We start from the raw sequence: 20,596 nt of genomic DNA on the forward strand, positions 1-20,596 counted from the left end.
AACTAGACCATTTATTGTCACGTTTATGTGCACACTTGTATAGTTTAACTTAACTATAACATGACCACTCCCCCTTTATGACACACCCAAATTTACATATGATTTAACCATATCTCAAGTCGTTTTACTCCTTTGCCTTTCATCACCTGGGGTTATTTCAATGCCAAAAAGCTGTTATCAGACATTTGCTACTGTAAAAAGCAAAACCCTTAACATGAGAATTAGCATAGGCATCTAAAAACTTAAAATACACAATCATCTTGAACCGTCAGCCCAATGATGGGCTGGATCATGCTTTAATCAATAAAAGACTTCAGTCCATGACTATGCATGCAAATGTAAAATTGTTTTTTCCTTCCTGACTCTGATAGCTGTGCTGATGAAAAGCCAAGCATTTAATTAAAAATTAAAGCAGATTCTTAGGTTCATATGGAACCGACAACAAGATTTATAAAATAGTAGGTAAAAAGTGAAATGCACACAAACCACTGAGTGTCTAAATATGTGAAATGGACATTCATCACAGGCTGCACTTGTCATGCCATCTGCTAAGATTATAGTGAATGTTCTAAGAATTGTAGCGCTGTTTTGTGGCACTTTAAATTGGGCGAAAAATATTGTTGCATTTATGCATTTGCCAAACTAGTTAATGAGCAGGAACAACACTATGATCCACAGACTGACACAGAAACTTACCTGCAACTCCTGAAGCCAAGAAAAGAGTAAAGACAACAGCATGGTTAGAGAGGCAAGACAGACGGAAAAAAGAAGCTTTGACTACATTTGACAGTGTTCAATAATGTTAGTACACAGAAACAGATACAGAGTGTCGATCAATCTCTCCCAATCATTGAAAACAATTCAATTAAGAGAGATGTTAAGGACAACTAATAAACAAGTCATTTCTATTCACAGCTAAACATGTGAAATAGCCCCAGAGAGCCAGCAGCAGGTCAGTTCTCACCTCTGCATCCTCCAGTTCCACATCTAGGAAGTCAAAATCTTTGAAGACGCCAAACTGCTGCTCACTTCCTGCATCCTCTGCCTGAACCTCCTCTTCACGTGTCACTTCCTCTACCGTAGGAATTAGGCTGTTCTGTTGGTCACCTGCATCCAGGTCCTCATTTGAAGAAAACACCACCTACAGAACAGAAAGATAATAAATTGTAACAAAAGACAGCATTGTGGGAAAATGTAGCCATTTAGACTTGAACTTAACAGTTGCTGAAAATGAACAAGACAAATAAATTAATCCCAATTATTTATATGACAATTTATCGCCAGCTAAATTTTCATGATTACGTGCATGTAGGACAGTCACAAAGATCAAATTTAGATGCAATTGTACTAAATCAGACATGAAACCTAAACTTACCGAGGGGTTTTTGGGTAGGGCATTTTCTGGTCCACACAGAGACAGGACATTCATCAGCTTCTCTCGTGTTCTCCTCTGAAGAGAGTCAAACAAATAAGAAACTGTGATGAAGATATTTTGTCAGGCCAATAGTGAAATTGAGACTTAAGGCTGACTAAAACAAAATGAAATATATACATTTGATAATGTTTCATACTGCACTTTCACCGGGACTTCAAAACACATGCATGGATTTATAAATATTTATAAATAAATACTTGAGCATTTCTGAACAGCATATGCCAGTAATTGCAAGATGGCCTAAAACGCTCTATGAAGTTCATTATATTCTATTAACATAAGTGGCCATAACCTATACTTAATGACATTTGTTCCAGTTATCATTAACAAATAATGGAAGTGATGAGGCAGAGGTTTAATTAAGAACATTATACATAAATTCTAGGTATTTGTACTTGAATTGAAGACTAAAAGCACATTTTCTATTACAGAGACCTGTGTGGCTGCAGACAAAGAACTCTAAAGGCTGTAGCACACTGGAGGCATTGGGTGTTGTCGCACAGCATCCAAAAATTAGAAAGCATTGTTTTTAAAGGACGCACACTGCGGGGCACACTATTCTATTTCTCCGTGCATCACAGTGTGCCACGCAGCATTTTGCCACAAAAAGCCACAACAGATCACGTGATCTGAATTTTACACAGGAAGGCAGTCGGTCTTTCTGATAAACAGACAGATACTAATGACCTCAGGTAACATTACTATCCAAGCCTTTTCCAGCACCTGTCAGCCAGTTTGTGTAGTTAAAAGGTGCCAAGTGTGACAGTGATGCTGACCACTTCATTTACTTCAATTTATATGAGTGTAAAAATCAATCTGAACCGAGTGTTTTTGGACTTTCCCTGTCAGTGTTCTACAGCAGCGCTCTGCTGACATGCAGTGTGTAACCACCTTAACAAGTATTTTCTGCAGTCACACAAGTCTCCTTATAAGAAATATGTAATATAACAGCAACAACTCAGAGAACAGTAATTTTGAAATTAAAATTACTTTCAAAATTTGAACAGCCAGGGAACTTCTACATTTACTCAGGTAACATTTTACCAAGGGACTACAAGCAAGCTAATGCATGCATCATTCCATCAGTCAAGAGTTCTAGGGGCTACACTGTTAATTCTTGAAGATGACAGTTCAAAATAGTGGATTTCCAATAGTGTACAAGGCCTGCGATGTATGGACTGGCTACCCATACTTCTTGCTGTCTGACTGGCTATTTATAACTTGCTATTTAAGTTCATGTCATTAATCTGCTGTACTGCACCTGAGAGAGTTGGGGTCTTTTCCAGCTGACGGGCACCAGGCCATTAGAGTTCGACCCTGAAGATGTTGAAGACGTGCTCCTCGTCACAGCAATGACCTGTGGTTTTCCATTACGACCTGCTGCATTGCTCTGGTCTCCATACTTGTGCCCTATGATGGGTGTCTGAGAGGTCAAGGGTCAAAGACACAATCAATTAGTCAGTAGAACCGAAGGAGATGAGCGAGAGCTGTTTGTCTTGAGTTTAAGTGCTTCTTTAAGCCCTAGGATAAACAGCATAAGAGGAAAAAATAGAAAAAAAATGTGCTCATGAAACATCTGAGAACTAATGCTGGACCCTGATTTCCCCATCTACATTATCCATTAACATAAGAGGAAAATAACACTAGTTTCTAGTTCTATGGTTTATTTTGAATGAACACTGGATTCACAGTGAAAGGGACCGAATGTACAAAAGTGAAAGGAGCCCAACATGTACCTCTGAGATATCAAAGTGGAAGTCCAACGTTTTGCCTGGCAGCTCTTTGGAGGAGTTGTTAAAGATGCGAGTGAAGGCAATTTCAGGCGAACCTGATGATTCAGCACTGTAAGAGCGCTGCATCTCGTCAGGCACCACGAGGCTGGCTGAGCGAGACACCACCAGCTTCAGAATGTTCTGAGCCTCCTTCCAATATGGGCTCTGGATTAAAACACACATACACGGAGTTGGAAGTTCAAACTGAAGAAACTGTTTATGGAAGAAACTGTTTATGTTTAGATTCTGGTTGAGGCATTTTATAAAGAAGGGATATACTAGGGATTCCACTTAAACACACTGTCAAGCTCATTTGTTCACATACACAGCAATAGCTCCATCTGGAACTGGAAAGCGGAGTAGAAAAGACGGGGAGAAAAAAATAAAAAATAAAAAAATCAGTAACTTTTCCCATTCCAACCCTATTCTCTACAGCCAGACACAGCCTCAGATTTTAACTCTAGGCTAAAACTTACTTGTATAGTCAAGCCTTTGGTGATTAGTTTTCCCCGTCAGATCTAGACCTGCCAGAGTCTCTGCTGCCCTGTTAATACTGTAATCTGTGAACAGTCACTCATTACAGAACTAACTCTGTGTTTTTGCTTTCCTTTCTTTGCCAAGTTGAACAGCTGCCCATCCTGTGTGCCTGATGCTGTTGCCTCTTTTGCCTTGATCTGGTGCCCACTGCTCACCAGCCTTCTGGGCTGGCTTACCCATCATTGAGCTTCTTGCTGTACAACGCTGTGCAATCCTCACCCTCAGATGCTGCTGCTGCCGCTGCATAATCACAAACTAATCAAATTAACCACTGCCCCACCTGTTTTTCCCACTTTGTGCTATAACACTTCATAGTCACAATGTTTGCTATCCGGTGTCGACCAGATGAGGGTGGGTTCCCCTTCTGAGTCTTGGTTCTTCTCAACGTTTCCTCCTCCTGTTCTTAGGGAGTTTTTCCTTGCCACTGTCGCCACTGGCGATGCTCATGGGGGCTTGGACCATGATTTTCTTTTATTTTACTTTCTGTAATACTGATTGTTCTGTAAAGCTGCTTTGTGACAACACCTGTTGTAAAAAGCGCTACATAAATAAACTTAGCTTGCCCTTAAATCCTACGCTACCTCCTTCACTCCATCTGCCCTCTCAGTGTGTTACCCTGGAGTGATGACAGGGTGAAAAGCTCAATGGGGATAAAAGCAGCAGTGCTCTTTCAATGCAGTTCTTAAAAAGTGCATCAAAAAAGCAAAGTGCCCCCAAGCTCTACCACACACACGTACATCGTCACAAGCTCACACAGCACAAGCATAAACCCACCAAGGTTGAGTGAAAATAAACTGCTGTATTTTTATCAAACAAAATATTACAAAAAGTTACTCATAAGACAAAGACAGCAACCTACCTGTACATATTTGCCTATGATCTTCATAATTTCTAGGTTGAACTGTTTGACCGGCGCAGCTGACAGGTCTATGTAACTCAGCAGGCTGTAGATGATTTGCAGCAGTGACTGCTGCATGCTGGGCAGCCCCTTTTCCAGTAACTAAAAATGAATGTTAAAATGGGTAAGATTACAGAGTGCACTGTCAAACCGTAAAATAATTACTGCCTTTGTAACTACTATTAATGATTTATGCAAACACTAGGGATGTAACGGAAATGGCCAATATGCTCAAACCACACAACTGGCAAATATCAACTTTATTTTGGCAGATCTGTGCTGCAATTTTGTGATGTAACATGAACCATGTAAGCGTATTTGAATGCTGTTCCTAAATCCACTCCAAAAAAAAGGTTGTTGCATAATTATACATTACTCACTGTTTTAAGCAGCCAGTTGTCTCTTAGTTTTGGACCAATAGCAAGTCCAAAATGACTTAGAATAAAATCAAATTACTTTAACAGCAATGATTTACAAAATTGACAAATATAACTCTGCATGTTAAGAATTTAAAATGCTACAACTTTAGCTAATAAGAAGTAATGAGTATATGTTAATGTGTTTCATGTGTTAATTTAGTGCACAAGGTGTAAGATTAGAGTTTAAAAGAAAACTAGCAAAAAACATAAATACAGTTAAGTAATAACAAAGGTTGCTCAGCAGTTCTTTTGCTCACCTCAGCCAGGTAAGTGACCAAGTTAAAAGTGATTTCTGCAAAGGCATCGTGCAGGTATCGGCATACAACGTTGATCCAGTTGGTGCTGTCTCGCGAGTAGCTGTGCGTAGAGTACAGGCTCATCATGTGAGCCAGGTTGGCCAATGTGGCTGACTTCTCCTCAGCACACACCTTGGCGATGCGGTCTGCAGTCTCCTTGCAGAACACTGTAGGGCTGTCAAAGTGCTGGATTAGGTGAGGCAACAGGCACAGGATGTTCAAAGGAAAACCTAAAAGGAAGAAGGGAAGAAAAGAATTAGTATATAGAATCATACTGATAAAAGAAAACACTGTTTTACAATATTGTTGAAAACTTAGTGAATGTTTGGTGACAAATCAAATTTACATGTAATTCTGCAAAAACATTTTTACAATAAATATGAGAAATCCAAGAAGAAATCCAATATGAGATCACATAAAGCTTAACACCGTATGAGGCAAGCATGGGAGGATTTAGGCATGCAATGTAAAAGTGGTGGCTATAAGATTCCCTTACTTAGCTACACTAGCCTATTAGTTCCTCTGCAAAATTAAAGAAACAAACCAGAGACATCAGAGATAAATGTCTGATTGACAACGTACAGCAAAAGAGGAGACTTGTGAACTGACCTGCCACCTGGGAAGGGTCTACGAGCGTGTGTCTAGACACAGTGATGAGCTTGCTGAGCAGGTGGATGGTGAGCTCCTGTGTAGCAGCTGAAGTAAAACCCTTTAGGAAGAGCTGTAGCAGGCCAGGGAAGTTGTACCAGCGGAGTTTGGCCTGCACCCTCTCCAGTCGCTCCCTGCTGTCGGCTTTCTCCAGAGGCAGCTGACCCAGTAGTCGGTTCAGAAGCCGAAGTGCGAGCAGGTATTCAAACTCGTAGTCTGACTCCAGCAGCGAAGCTGCAATCCAGAACACTGTGGCCAACAGGTTGGTGGGGTCTGCTGGTGGCCCCACTTCTCCCAAGCCAGGTCCAACCATACCACCTCCTCCTCCTCCACCACCACCTCCTCCACCTCCTCCTCCCTCCCCTCCCCCACCACCCGGGACTCCGCCTTCACGTAGAGATGATAAGCTCCGTGTGCGGGCCAGGTTCCCGTGGCTACCTCCCAGGCGGTCTGCCACGTCAAGGGTGTTGCTGCGGCGCCGGTCACCCTTGCACTCACCCATGAGACTGGCGCGGAGGGAGTTGCTGCGGGCATGGCTGTAGTGTATATGGAACAAGCCACCACTGTTCAGGTTCAGTTGGCCTGTGCTCTTCCTGTTATTAGCAAATTTGGTGCCCAGCAAAGGATCATGGGAGGAAGCCCTGAGAGAATATTGAAAATTGTAGTTTTAGTAGGATCTGGATAGATCATTTAACAGTGTGTGAGTGTGTGTGCACATGTGCATGCCTAAGCAAATCTTACTGTGACAGTGCAGTAAGCAGGTCATAGTTCTTCATGGTGTCTGCCAGAGTATCAATTCCAGCCTCCAGAGTCAAAAGCAACTCTATCACAAAACCCTGGGAGGAAAGAATAGAAAAAAAGAGAAAACGAACACGTTAAAGGGTAAACATTGTGACTGGGTATTCAGTATCTTAATAAAAAGCTAATAAGAGGCTCGGCTCCCAAAGGATCCCTGTATTTAAGACTTACAAAAGTATTTTAGCATTCAAAGACTAATATATGCTCTGCCACTTTAAAATGATATGTTCTTTCCTAATTCTTACGAAAGTCTTAAAAGATCATGCAATCATATCATTTATTTACTCTCTCTTTTACTACTTCTTTTTTATGATCCAGTTGTTTCTATTATCAGATTATAATAATGATCTCTGAGATTGCAATATAATCTGAGATCTCGTGAAAATAGAGATGTACCAGTATACCACACTTATTAAAGAAATAATTATGGCAGTAAAACATATTCTAAGGCCAAGTGTCTGTATTGGAAAGATAGAACACTGTACATAGTCCTTCAGTTGGCGTTTTGGTAATGGTGCTGGAGATCTCCCATAAGTGTTCAACTGAGCATAACAGAGCCATAAGACCTTCTGTCCTAGTGTAGGGGTCAAGCACTTAGGTCTGTACCATTCACTTGGTGTAGTGAAAACAAGCACTCATCCACTTTTGGAGAATATGGTGAAAGATGACTCACCTGACAATATCACTTTTTTTCACATCTTTGTACAACCAATGCCTACTATGCTTTTACTCCAGTGACCTCTCTCAAATGTGCTTTCAGGGCTACAATACTATAATATCTCTCTCTTTGTCTTTATGAAAGGACTGTACTTGCTGAAACAATCTGAACATGTCCTGCACTGACAGCCTCATTAACCTGAGGAACACTCGCTCTTCTGTTATTCCTTACATTTTGCATTAACGCATGTGAGTAAAAGCCATTAGTCACTGTTCCTATTGAAAGACTAGCCATTAAATATTTAACATTTTAATTTGCCCTTTATACTAAATACATTTAATTGAGCAGTTTTGTGTGCCCCAATAATAAACACTGATAGTGACAAAGTGATAGTCACTGATATCTCTTCTTCTTGCCTGCTCTGCTTTTTTTTTTATCAATGCCACAGAGCACGGCAGGATCCAACCCACAATCCACAGGATCCAGTCCAATCCACAGAGGTGCTTAATTTATCCCACACTATACTTGTTTTTTTTAATATTTATACTAATAAAAGCAGGCCTGATAACTGATGTTACCTGAGCCTCTTCTCCAGGATCTCCTACAGTCTCCACCAGCCTAGAGAGCAGGTCTGACAGTGTGGATGCTGTGAGTGGCTGTTTCAAAGCCCTGAAAATCTGGAAAGAGCGGCCAGCATAGTGCCTTGAGGAACAAGACAGAGCCGTCTGCAAGGCTACCTCACTCAACAGCTGCTCCAACTGGAAACCTGCTCAAAGACACAGGCACACAAACAGATAAGCTATTACTATTAACTACCATACATGTGGTGCTTTTACTTTCAGTACAATAAAAAAGAAGCAAACAAACCTGCTTGGGTCTGTTTGAAGACGGTGACAACGTGTCTGAGGAAGACACTGAGCTGCTCTGCACTCTTAATGTTGGGGTTTTTAGGTGACATGTCCTCATGATTCCACAGTGGACCTCGCTTCCTGTGAAGTAGCCAATCAGAGATTAAGTGAGGATAGGCATGTGACCACTGGGACAAATCCAAGACAACACAAAAAATGGAAGAGTACACAACAGCAGCTAAGAGATGATCATCATCTGTGAAAGCACTCTCAAATTTAAAACACACGTAAAAAAGCTAGGAGCACACACACACATGCAATGCAACGATACCCTTTCCACTTAGACACAGCTGTGGACACAAGACAATACACAAAGCCTCAGCACTGACAGCTGGTATCTTATATGGCAAAAACGTAATACTGTGACACATCAAGAAATTCACAACATACAACAAGTTTTACAATATTTAGTTTTCCTGAGGTTTGCTAACTTTATTCAAGGGGTGTACGGACATGGGAACTGGGAACGATATCCGATATTTTTCATGTACATATCTGCCGAAATCAACACACCATTAAATATTGGTTTGAAATATTGATCAAATCTAAACGCCTCATACCGATCATTTTTGTTTTTCAAAGAAATGATCTGCTAATATCGACAAGATTGATGATTCCAACATATTTATGTGGCTTATTAATAGGACAATAAATGGGCAGTTTTAATGCAAATAGTTGTTCACAGATTCTTCACAATTGGCCTATATCTAATTTTGAAGCATGCAAGTGGCCATGGTGCTAGAGACAACAGCACTAAACTTGCAATATACAGATTTAAGCAGAAAAATGTATCATGATGTAATTCAACAAAAACAATAATTAAATTTCATAGCATTAAGCATTAGGTTTCACCATAACAACTACAGGACCCATTAATAATAACTTTTCCACAAGGTGATGCAGGTTTAAGATATTTTTTTAAAAATGTAAGCATAATGCAGTAACGACCTTATGTGCACAAACCTAAAAAGGGTCTGCAGAGGCACGAACCTGGAGCTTATGAACTCGATAAGGTTTTTAACTTTCTCATCCTGCTCAGCGGACAGGTCCACTTCATTGAGCAATGTGGGGGGCAGGTGGGGCAAGGCTGTGCCACCCAGACTGATACTGGAGGAGGTGGAGCTAGAACTCAAACCAGAGTCTGTCATCGGGGATGGCTGGTAGTCTGGAACCAGCTCCGTCACACCTGAAAAGGAGAAAGAAAGGGAAGAAGTAAAAACAGATAAATGAATACAGATTGATATACACAAAAAGCTGGGTTAGCGAGTTGAGGTGAAACAGAGTGGTATTAAGCTCTCTGCTGACAACCCAGTGAGAGAGTTGTGCCACCTGCTGGAGAACGCTGATGGGACTTAAGAGGGAATTCTGCTTATTTTTCGTAACTTTTCTACACAAATGAATGGTTGAGATGTAAACAAAGTCATTTAGAGTGGTTTGAGGGGAAACTGTTCGTTGTGCAAAAACTTATTTATTTCCTTGGATTTCTTTAGTCGTGGCATGAACCAGGGTTTGCAATGGGTACAAATATAGCAATTAATAGGCTATGTATTCATCATAACCATTTAATGATGAAATGAATGCTTTCAGAATTTCAGAAGCATTAATTCTTTAGATATTTGGTTCACCACTGTAAACAATTGTGTCAAAGTTTCTCTACAATAGAGCATTTCACATCAAACCACTCTGAATAACTTTGTTTACATCCTAATGATTTAATGCAGAAATTTAGAATTTCCCTTTATATACTTTAAAGAAAAAAAAACAGTAAAGTATAACTTTAAGTAATTCTTGTGCATGAACAGACCTGTGAGGTTGAACTCTTGTGGAACTGGTTTAATAGTGAGAACCCTGGGCTCGTGGTACTCCCGGTTGCGAAGCAGGACAGATGCCAGTGACTGGACACTGCTATTGGTTCCCTGGACGACCAGCAGGTGGAGCAGTAGTCGTTTACAATGCTCATAGACCTCTGGGTGCTGGTGGTCAAATCCTGCGGAACGAAGCAAGAACTCATTGACAAATACATTAAAACACAAATACATAATCTTGCTTATACATGAGTACAGTAAGTACTGTATTGTGCTGCTCGGTAGAAATATATAAGAGATATCTACACAGTGCATTTAGATGACCCCTCATTAAAACTAACAAGGACGTAAGCCTGGAGGTTGTGTGCGAGTCTCTGGAAACGTGATAGCTTGTTAAGTGTTTTTACCAATGAAGATGGAATGCAGTAGAAGATGCAGGTAGGCGCTCCATTCTATTTTGACTCCATGGTCCACGATGAGATCAGTGAGCAGGATCACAGCGATATTACATCTGTAGAGAGGTTGTTAGAGTAAGGAAAGGAAACAAAGACAACAAAGTAAACCTTTAAATCTGATATACAGCAAATTCTATTGCATTTATGTGGATGTATTTAAGTATCCATTTTGATATTTTTGTTTCTGTTTGTGCAGTGTGTACGAAACCTGTGAAGGGAAACTCCAGGCGTGGTGGTCTCTGGTAGATAATCGACCAGTGGAGACCAGCAACCTCCTGTCGGAGGGAAAGGGAGGGGCTCGGGCCTGTTATGATCCATGACCTTCAGACGCCAGTTAGCATAGACTGGCATAGAGTCACCTGAGGAAACAGAGACAGGTCGAGATAGTTTGTGGGCAAGTTTATATAAGCCTAGAGCGTGGTTAGGAACAGACTTTTGGTCTTGAGATCTAAATGCTACAAAGTCTTAAATGGGAATTTTAACAGTTTTTCAATAAGTAAATCATTAAGATGTAAACAAAGTCATTCAGAATGGTTTGATGTGAAATGTGCTTTTCTGGAGAAACCTAGTGACTCATAATTGTTCACAGTAGTGACAGGAATCAGCCTTCCAAAGTTCTTAATGCCATTCATGCCTTAAAGAATTCCCTCACAGAAAGGTACTATATGGAACGCTTATGAATATGTAAAATGGTAACAGAAATATTGTTTTACAATAGTTTTGAGAGCAGCTTTAAGCCTAAAGAGTATTTTTAAAAATCCATTTATGGCAGAGAGGCACATGCAGGTTGCTGTCAGGCAAAACAGGCTGGAAAGAAAACGACTGAGCACTGGTTTACCATCATTAACATTACACATAAAAACTCAGGTGAAGTAAATAAAATGGCTGTATTTGTGTTGTATACATCATGGCCATGGATCCTATTACCACTATTGGAAAGGAATCTGAGTAAGTTTGCAAAGCAATTTCACATCAAAACACCCAAAATGACTTTGTTTACATGTCAACAAATGAATTACACATTACTTTGAAAAATAAGTGGAATTCCCCTTTAAGAACCTGGGTTCTCTGGGTATTGTGTATTGTTGAGTATTGTGCATGTGCGTGCTCACTCTTCTCCTCCTCATAAGAGCCTCCAGAGCTGCTGCTGTAACGGGACTCCAGCCGATGGTGCTGTCTGTTCAGATTACTGTTCAGCCCACTGTAGATGTCTAAATGAGCATAACTGCACGCACACCCATACATTCATTAGTTACACTGTAAGAGGATCACTTATATACATGTACACACATCAGTGCATGCATCTGTGTGACAAAGAGGTAGAAAGCATTCTTGGAGATTAATGAACAACAGAGGTCTGAGGTCTTACTTGTCATCCATGTTGGGATCTTTGAGCTTGTTGTCGTGATGTCCATCAGGTCCAGCAACCATAGTGTTACTGCTGGAAGCAGTTCCTTTTCACAGAGACAAAAACTAAAATCAGGACAAGAGCACAAAAATACAAAAATGAATTAAGAATGCAGGTTTGATATTATGCATACCTGTGACAGAGGGGATCTTATAGGAGGAAGTGATGCGGTAATAAGGCGGGTTATCCATATGAGTGACAGCTGAGCTCACAGGGTCCATGAGTTCCAGCTCACACATCAGCTCCTCCAAAAGCTGCATAGTCTTATCTCTACCCAGATAGACCACCACTCGCTTTACCTGCACAACCAAAACTTTGTTAATGCACTGAAAATGGATGACTTTGTACCGTAACTGCATGACGTCTCCACATTTCACCTAAAAATTGTAAGAGACCGCTTTCACGTCATTCATATTCCACATTAGCTGCATCACCATGGCGACTGGCTAAGACAGATGTCACTTACATAAGGAAGAAGACTTGGCTCGCTGTTGACTCCAGACATGCTGATGAGGAAGTGCAGAATGATCTTAAGATTTTTGGGCCAGCTGTCTGCCAAAGTCGTCCATACGTTCTCAATCTCAGACCATGCAAATTCATCGCCATACTAGAGAAACGCACACACAGATAACTATTAAAATATACTAATATAAAGACTAGATATTATATTTTCAGTGTCTAAGTTAAGATTTTAACAGCCTATAACATAACAGTACATATCTTACATTTTTCTAGTATTTAGTTTTTCCCCCTTAATGTCCATTTGTAACATTCATGCAGATTTGGGTACCCAAAACTGTCATAATTCATTTTCACACAGTCATTTTTCAACCTCTCCATGTCGTGTAGAACTTAACAGGCAGTTTTGTTACTGTACCTTTAAGACTGATATAAGACATATGAGCTCTGTTCTGACTGGCTGGCCTGTATTATGGCTTATTCAAAAAGCTGTTTTTAAGTGCAGCTTAGTTTACATAGACAGGCTGTATGGACTGAGTGAACAGTATGTTTTGAAATTATGACAGTGTTTACATATTACTTCAAACTCCTTCATTCCAAAAAAAATTGAGGGGACTTTAATTTTCCATGAAATAAACTCTTCAAAAGCTTAACACTTAAATAGTGTTTATATAAAACAAAGCGCTAAAAGACTTTTTAAAAAGCTCATGAAAAACCATGGTGGTGGAGCATGTATACCTTAGCAGTCATGAACATGAGGTTGTTGAGGATCATGGTTGTTGCCTGTGGTGATCCCCAGCCCTCTCCTCGGAGCCAACGACGGCTGTTCACCATCATCATCTCCCGTGTGTCCTCCTCCTCCTCAGGCTCCTCCTGCCGCCGTGTTTGTGGCTTGAAATCCACCAGCTCCACATTATTCATCCAGGGCAGCAAGTAGTGCAGCATCACTTGCCTGCCACCAGGGTGCGCTGTCTGGATCCTCTGACTTACCTCTGAATGAGGAGATTACACAGCCAGTTAAGAGGTCACTTTGTGGAAATGTATATTGTCTAAATGGCATATTTTTACATTCACAAGTCATGGCAGTCCAAGTCGAACCTGGAGTCTCCGGGGTGAGACTGAGTTGAGTCTTAAGTCTTTAGTACATTATTCTAGTTTAGTCTTGTTATTAGCTACAGCCATTGCATTGTACAAAAGTAAACCACAACTAAAAATCTGTTCGCCACAGCTGCAAATAACAAGGCATTCATCATAACAAAAGGACAGAACTGGAACACTGTATGCAGTAAATTAAGTGTTTAAACAAAAGCAAAAAAAAACTTACAACTGGACTAGCCAGCATGTGAAATAGCTAATTAAGTAAGTTTTCAAGAAATATGCTTACTAAAACAATATCACTAGCAAGCATATAGTAAAAAAATGCACTTGATTCAATTTTGCTTTACTTGAGTCAAATGTGTACATCAGTGTCAAATAAATAAAAATATCTTGCATCAAGACAATATTTTCTCTCAGTTTACTCACTTTTGGCAAGAATTAAAATAAAATATTTAATTCAAGTGAAACTGATGTACAGATTTGAATCAAGTAAAGCCAGTATATTATTTTTTTTGTTTAAATATGTCAAGTGATGAGTTCAGGTCCCCATCTCTGGGGTGTGCACATACCTGAGAAGATGGGCAGCGTGAGCTCTGGGTATGTGCGTGCTAACTCTTCACTGAGTTGGTAGTATGACACAGAGTAGAGGTGAGGCAGTGGAGAGGGTGGAGTCAAAACACCATCAGCACGCTGCATCTCCAGTTTATGGGCATAACGAAACAGCTTTGGCTCCAAGATCTAGACCAAAGACCAAAAAAAAAAAAAACCCCAACAACAAAAACAAAAAAGTTCTTCAAAATGGTTTACAGGAGAACAAAAAATGTTCTTAACTTTAAACAGGAAGTAAAGCAGCAAAATTTTTCATGTAATTTTGGAGCATTTCTATTCCTCCATTCAACATTAAATTAGGTCAGGTTTTCTAATCCTGCAATAAATAAATAAATAAATAAATTCTTTGACTGGAAAGGTTTTACAGTTGGATGTATTTTTTTAACTCTAACTATGCTAATAGTTTTATACTTGGACTTGATTATTAAAATGTAATTTGTAATTGGTAACAGTGTGAAAATCTATTAAAAGCACTGATATACACTGACCTGAAGATGACGATACATTAGCGCACTTTTTTTTTTTTAAAGAAAGACATCTGAGTATTTAGTGTAATTTTTATGTTGCAGAGATTTACACACCTAATAATTACTACTGTGCATTCAGAAATACTATACAACAGCTATATGATCACTCCTGTGCGTGGGGGTTTCACCTGAAGCAGCTGCATGGCCGCTTCATAGATATCTCTGGAGGAATCTGCAGCCTTAAACAGGATCAGGTTCAGCAGCACCACAGTGTCAAACTGATAATCCCTGCCACAGACCAATCAATACACAGTAAACACACTTCATTCTCAAAGAACACACACATAGCTAAACGCATTTAGGCAGAGTAAGCAGTACCGGTTGTGAAAGACGTTGGCAATGGCTCGGAAGCAGCCAGTGGCCACTCTGCGCGAGCCTGTGTAGCAGCGATCCACTGCCCAGAACATCAGATTACTCTGATCTGGGTTCAGCTCTAACAACAGCATCACTGCCTCACAGCCCAGCTGATGCACCTGCACACAGACATGCACACAACAGAAATTTTTACAAAGATATTCACATTATGTACAACAGAAAGGAGAGATCTTTCAAGTACATCTTAATTACTTGGTGCAAAATAGGCAGGTCCAGTTCTAAAATCTGATTGGTTGAGCCAATTTCAAAGCCTCTGTAGAATACTGGATATATGACCACAGGCGTCAACTAAACTCTGTATTAATGTGCCAACAAAATATGGAATAAACTTTGATCAATATGTTACCTGGCAGCCATAACCTACTGAAATAAAATGCTTGTTAACATAATTGTTAAATTGTGCAATTTATATTAATAAACAATTTATTGAACATTGCTGTATTTCATCACATTGTATTTCATCATTGTTCTGTAAGTGATCATGCTTGAAGAGGAAGTCTTCAAAATATTACATGTACAATTTTAGAAGACACATGTAGGTTTCACAGTTGATTCTGGACTATATAAAATTAAATGTACAATGCACCATTATACATCAACCCCCCCCCCCCAAACACACACACAAAATTAATTTTTTTACAGAACAACAACTGAATTACAGAGAATTTTAGAAAAGTCAGTGTCATTCGCCTTTAATATCACTGTATGGTAAATAAGCCCTAGTAAAGCACATCATCTTAAGGCTTGCATCTATAGTGAACCAAATGTAGATTGTCAAAAGCTGCTAGCAGATTATTCATTGAGACTTTATGAAAAATGAGGCTACCTTGCGGTCCTGTGAGTCCAAGATGTTGTCTAACCATTTGTAGAGGTACCCATCAGATGACAGACCAACATTATCAGCGACTGGACCACAACACAACACAGCAGACATGGCCTGGAGAACGTAAGATGCGGAATTCAGTACTTGTACAGTACTTTGAGGCACTGGTGGTGTGTGTATGTGGTGTGTCTTACTTTGAGAGCACAGTACTGGTGTCTGTTTATCTGCATGTTGCGGTCACTGTAGCGATCTAGAGGAGTGAACATGATGCTGAAGGGTCCGGCCCAGTGACTGAACAGCATAAACAGACTGTGTCTTAGAGACTGCTGAGGGAAAATGCTCCTCCTCTGGTGTACTGGAAAACACAGACAAACATGTATATCAACTATATGCCACATGTCTGGTGGGAAAACATACACTGTATATGTTGAATTAGTTGTACCTGGCACGTTCTGGATGATGTTTGCCACCAGGGCACTGAAGTGGGAGCGGATGTCTTTGAGTGTGTCTGAGTCTTTGTCATTCTCAGCCTCCAGCAGTTGCCGTGTCAGATCCACATACTCCAGCAGAGTGCTGTTCAGAGAGTGACTCTCCCCGTCTAGTCCCCCACTCCCACTGCACAAGCACACACAAAGACAGACATGCACAGACCAGACAAAAAGACAAGGTTAGGGACAGAACCTCTAAGCAAACCTGACAGTCTAATTCAGGGGTTACCAATTTTATCCAAAAGGGGCTGGTGTACCCCTGGGTTTAATAAAATCAGAGCAGAAAATATATATTTTTTATTTTATTGAAAAAAAAGAATGAAAAGCACATTTCTATAATCTAAGCATCATGTCTTCTTCATTTTGCCATAACCATTTAGGAAGTTCTGTTTGTGCAACAGGCAATTTCTTCTTTTCAGAAGCCAAATCGCCCCCAAAATGTATTGTAATGTATTGCAAGTATCATTTGAGCATTATCAAGGACTACAGAGTGCCTTTGTTTTAAAAAAGTAAACAATGCATCGACAATCTAAATCCACATCAACATTTCATAATCAATGTTGAGAGAGCAAGAGAGTGTGTGTGTGAGAGAGAGAGAGAGAGACAGATGGAGAGAGAGAGAGACTGCGAGATGGACTCACATCTGGCTGATGACTCCTGAATCAGCCAGCAGCTCAAAGATCCGGACCAGCTGGACTCTGAGGATGTCACGACGCCGGCGTCGCTTCATGTTCTTCACACAGGGAATAAAAGGGGGAGAGAAATGGTGCAAACAGCAAATGACAACTGCTATTTAAAATCTATAGCTGATCTTTACTTGCAGTGACAGAAAATGTAAAGATACTGTATTCTCAGCAGAAGCATCTTGAGCTGTTTTTTTATTTGTTTTGTTTCTTTTCATCAGTTCTCACAGGAAAAATGGAAAGAATGGAAGGCATAGGTTAACTCACCTCTGGCCTTCTCTCCAGGGCCTCTTTAATGATGGGATTCAGCTCCTCCAAGAGCTCTCTAATCACACACAAAAACACGAGCACTACAGTTCAGTGACACACAGCATACACACAAACGCACACACAACATGAGGTTAGAGCTGAGCCATACACACCCTCAGTGGGGCACACACAAACACACTTAATGATGAGAGTGAAATCACAGTACAAACTTTATTGGGCACAAACACATAGACCCACGCACCTGAAGGCAACAGGGTTGGTCCGGCCAAGCCCAAGGACTAGAGACTCCGTGATGTCCATGCTCTCAGAGCGCATCATAGGAACCACATGCTTGAATAAGGAGGAGGGGGACGGAATGCCAATGATCTGCGCGCGCGCACACACACACACACACACACACACACACACACACACACACACACACACACACCTTACTACAGTAACTGCTGAGAGACTAAACAAGCTTTATAGATCGATGAAAAGGAAAGGGAAAAAAAAACCACACAAAAAACAATTGCACCCAACAACAATTTTTGTCAGGATACCTAAATTTATTTAGGTAAACTTATTTTCAAATAGAATTTACTTTATAGGAGTGACAAATGTCTAAGCCAAGTTTTTATTATTTTCTGTGTAATCAAGCATTATTATACAACAATGCCCGAGTTCAGTAGTGTAGCATTTTAAACTGGAAATTCAAAGGCACCTAACTCTAAATTTATTAGAGTGAGATTTTATAGGGATGCACCAATGTTTTAGTTCAAAAACATAAAAAAATGGTACTTTCTGTTTTGGGCTGAAAGAGAAAAATGACCAAAGCATGTCTACAAAAAGGACCAAAGACAGCACTTTTTCTTAGGTTTTTCACAGGTTTATTTTTCTGCATCATTTCAACACAGCAGCTATTTTTTCCACATTGTGATAATTTTATGATGAAGGGGCCGAGAGAAATGTTCTAAAATTGAATTTACATTAACTTACATTAAAAGTAAAGAAACATCACTAGATATTCACCAACGTCCCAATGAAAAAAATGCATTTGTGAGTGGAACACAAGTCAGTTGTAGCTTTAATATGAGTAGAACTCATATAAAGTAACCCATAAGGCTTTAAGTGATGATCCTCGAGAACATAAACAATAACGAAATTCCTTCACACTGAAAGCATTTTATCTAAACATAAGTATATATATGCTACAACACCAATAACGTAACAACTGAGTTAGCGTTACAGAGAAAGTACTGATTATCTAACCTTTGAGTCGTAGCTGTATCCGCTGTCCGGTGTGGACGCCAGCGTCTCAGGAGGGGAGCAGCGGACAGAGCCAGGGGCTGACGATGAGGATGAGGAGGACGATGATGAGGTTGCAGAGCTGCAGCAGAGGATCAGATAGTTCCTCCACAGACCAACGTAGGAATCGGTACTGCTGCTCAAGCTGTTCATCTTCTTCGCATTGATTGGGCTACTGTAGTAGGAAAAACGTGAAGGTCAGTAAGAAGCAAGAGAGACCAGTCCAATGCTTTTGTGGCTGTAACACTAACAACTAGTTTGATGAAAACATAAACAAAAGAAAACACTAAATTTAGGCTTCAAGATGACCGTTACTGCTGGTTTTAGCTATGCAAAGTCAGTTTTTGTAGATAACATTATGTCATACATACAGACAAAGAAAGTCTACTTGACATTACTTAACACATGCTAACTGGTGTACCATTATTTGCTAGCTAATTTCTTTGATTTTGCACTGGAGACCACATGCCTCGGGTGATCGATTATGCTCAGGCTAAAGGAAAAAAAAAATTTTTTTTTCATAAACTATAGCTTGTGCTGCATGAAGAGTGATGCAGCACTCATCAACTCCACATACCACCAAATACACCTGCATGTACACAAAACAGTATACTTATATGCTATTAAATATTATATATTTCCATACTTGATGTCAACTTGTGGAGAGAGCAGCTGGAGACGCGTGGAGGCGAAGAGCCAGGCGTAGCTCAGTGCAGTAGGGCAGTGCTTGGGAAGGTGCTCCTGCCGCAGGTAACTGGACAGACTGATGACCCATGGGTCCTGACCCTGAGTGACGTGGGCAAACACCCAGATGTGTGAGGGACTGACCACGTCAAACTGGTGACTGATGGGAGAAGAGCTCCACTCAGCCAGCGTCTGCAGGTCTATTCCACTGGGACAGTACAGCAGGTTAGTCTGGAGAGAGAGAGAGAGAGAGAGAGAGAGAGAGAGAGAGAGAGAGAGAGAGAGAGAGAGAGAGAGAGAGATTATAAAAACAACAACGAGAGATAAAGACGATGGACTTATCATACACATTTATCCCTGCTGTAATGTTGTCTCTGTGCGTTTTCTCTACCTGGTCAGCCCCAGTAAGGTGGATGAAACTTTCCAGAACTGAAGCGCTCACCCTATCCATCACATCTATAGCCAACTCCTCATCACCCTGACAAGAAGAAGGAAAAAGAAGCATGAGCATCACTCCAATGATGATCTATTTATATAAATGCAAGTAGTCCTAAGAGAGTGAGGATGGCTCATATATGTTGTGGTGGTTACCTTAGTGATGCAGAGGGCGTTGTGTAGTGCCCGAACCTCTTTCAGCACATTGACAGCGAGGCGGCGTGTGGCTGGCCTGCAGCTACACAAAACCACCAGAGCCAGCCCCTCCACCACATGCAGCACACCCCACAGAGGAGAACGCTCCAGAGGCAGACATGCTCTGTCATTAGAGCCCTAACACAGGAACACACACAACAGGAACAGAGGAAAGGTTATAGCTCTATTTTTGCACTGGGCTGTGTCAAAATGTTCATACTATACAACCATATGTACATACGTACGGTTTGAAAAACCCTGGTAAAATTACATATTTTGTTAATTTTCTAAGTGAAAATAAGTTTACATATCCTCTACAGGGAATGAATTTAATTATGCTATGTCTCTTAATTTAGAGCACAATTTATATCCATTTTCTGAGTTTTTTTTTTTATATATTGAAAAAATAAAACAACATAAAATGTGCTGTAACTTTTGCACATGCCAAATTTTATGTTTAATTTTTTCACAATATGTTTAATTCAGCATATACACAGTAATTGAATTGGGTTCTCTGTTGACAGGTTACCTTATTTTTACTTTTTTACTTACTGTTCTTTATTTATTATTAGCGCTGTAAAACGCTGTGCTAGAGGAGAAAAAACATTTCACTCCAGTCTCCT

The 20,596-nt window shown here is 40.3% G+C and overlaps 1 protein-coding gene across 1 annotated transcript in view; it reads right to left on the bottom strand.

The window, feature by feature from the left end:
* Positions 1–20,596, bottom strand: part of fryl (furry homolog, like) — a 106,870-nt gene that overhangs the window by 24,722 nt on the left and 61,552 nt on the right. The window contains exons 19-51 of the mRNA XM_017687903.2: positions 19,935–20,111; positions 19,735–19,821; positions 19,306–19,574; positions 18,624–18,834; positions 17,611–17,735; positions 17,367–17,424; positions 17,058–17,149; positions 16,371–16,543; positions 16,123–16,283; positions 15,932–16,042; positions 15,049–15,203; positions 14,859–14,958; positions 14,164–14,332; positions 13,235–13,488; positions 12,504–12,644; positions 12,171–12,336; positions 11,999–12,083; positions 11,742–11,854; positions 10,838–10,988; positions 10,582–10,685; positions 10,174–10,356; positions 9,360–9,555; positions 8,329–8,450; positions 8,040–8,227; positions 6,747–6,841; positions 6,381–6,646; positions 5,967–6,296; positions 5,319–5,587; positions 4,604–4,744; positions 3,172–3,372; positions 2,697–2,858; positions 1,376–1,450; positions 965–1,141 (exon numbers count right to left, since the gene is read on the bottom strand). Coding sequence (XP_017543392.1) covers positions 965–1,141; positions 1,376–1,450; positions 2,697–2,858; positions 3,172–3,372; positions 4,604–4,744; positions 5,319–5,587; positions 5,967–6,296; positions 6,381–6,646; positions 6,747–6,841; positions 8,040–8,227; positions 8,329–8,450; positions 9,360–9,555; positions 10,174–10,356; positions 10,582–10,685; positions 10,838–10,988; positions 11,742–11,854; positions 11,999–12,083; positions 12,171–12,336; positions 12,504–12,644; positions 13,235–13,488; positions 14,164–14,332; positions 14,859–14,958; positions 15,049–15,203; positions 15,932–16,042; positions 16,123–16,283; positions 16,371–16,543; positions 17,058–17,149; positions 17,367–17,424; positions 17,611–17,735; positions 18,624–18,834; positions 19,306–19,574; positions 19,735–19,821; positions 19,935–20,111 — 5,307 coding nt within the window. The remainder of the gene's footprint in view (positions 1–964; positions 1,142–1,375; positions 1,451–2,696; positions 2,859–3,171; positions 3,373–4,603; positions 4,745–5,318; positions 5,588–5,966; positions 6,297–6,380; positions 6,647–6,746; positions 6,842–8,039; positions 8,228–8,328; positions 8,451–9,359; positions 9,556–10,173; positions 10,357–10,581; positions 10,686–10,837; positions 10,989–11,741; positions 11,855–11,998; positions 12,084–12,170; positions 12,337–12,503; positions 12,645–13,234; positions 13,489–14,163; positions 14,333–14,858; positions 14,959–15,048; positions 15,204–15,931; positions 16,043–16,122; positions 16,284–16,370; positions 16,544–17,057; positions 17,150–17,366; positions 17,425–17,610; positions 17,736–18,623; positions 18,835–19,305; positions 19,575–19,734; positions 19,822–19,934; positions 20,112–20,596) is intronic.

This window comes from Pygocentrus nattereri, chromosome 4, assembly GCF_015220715.1.
Source record: "Pygocentrus nattereri isolate fPygNat1 chromosome 4, fPygNat1.pri, whole genome shotgun sequence".
Classification (NCBI taxonomy): Eukaryota; Metazoa; Chordata; class Actinopteri; order Characiformes; family Serrasalmidae; genus Pygocentrus; species Pygocentrus nattereri.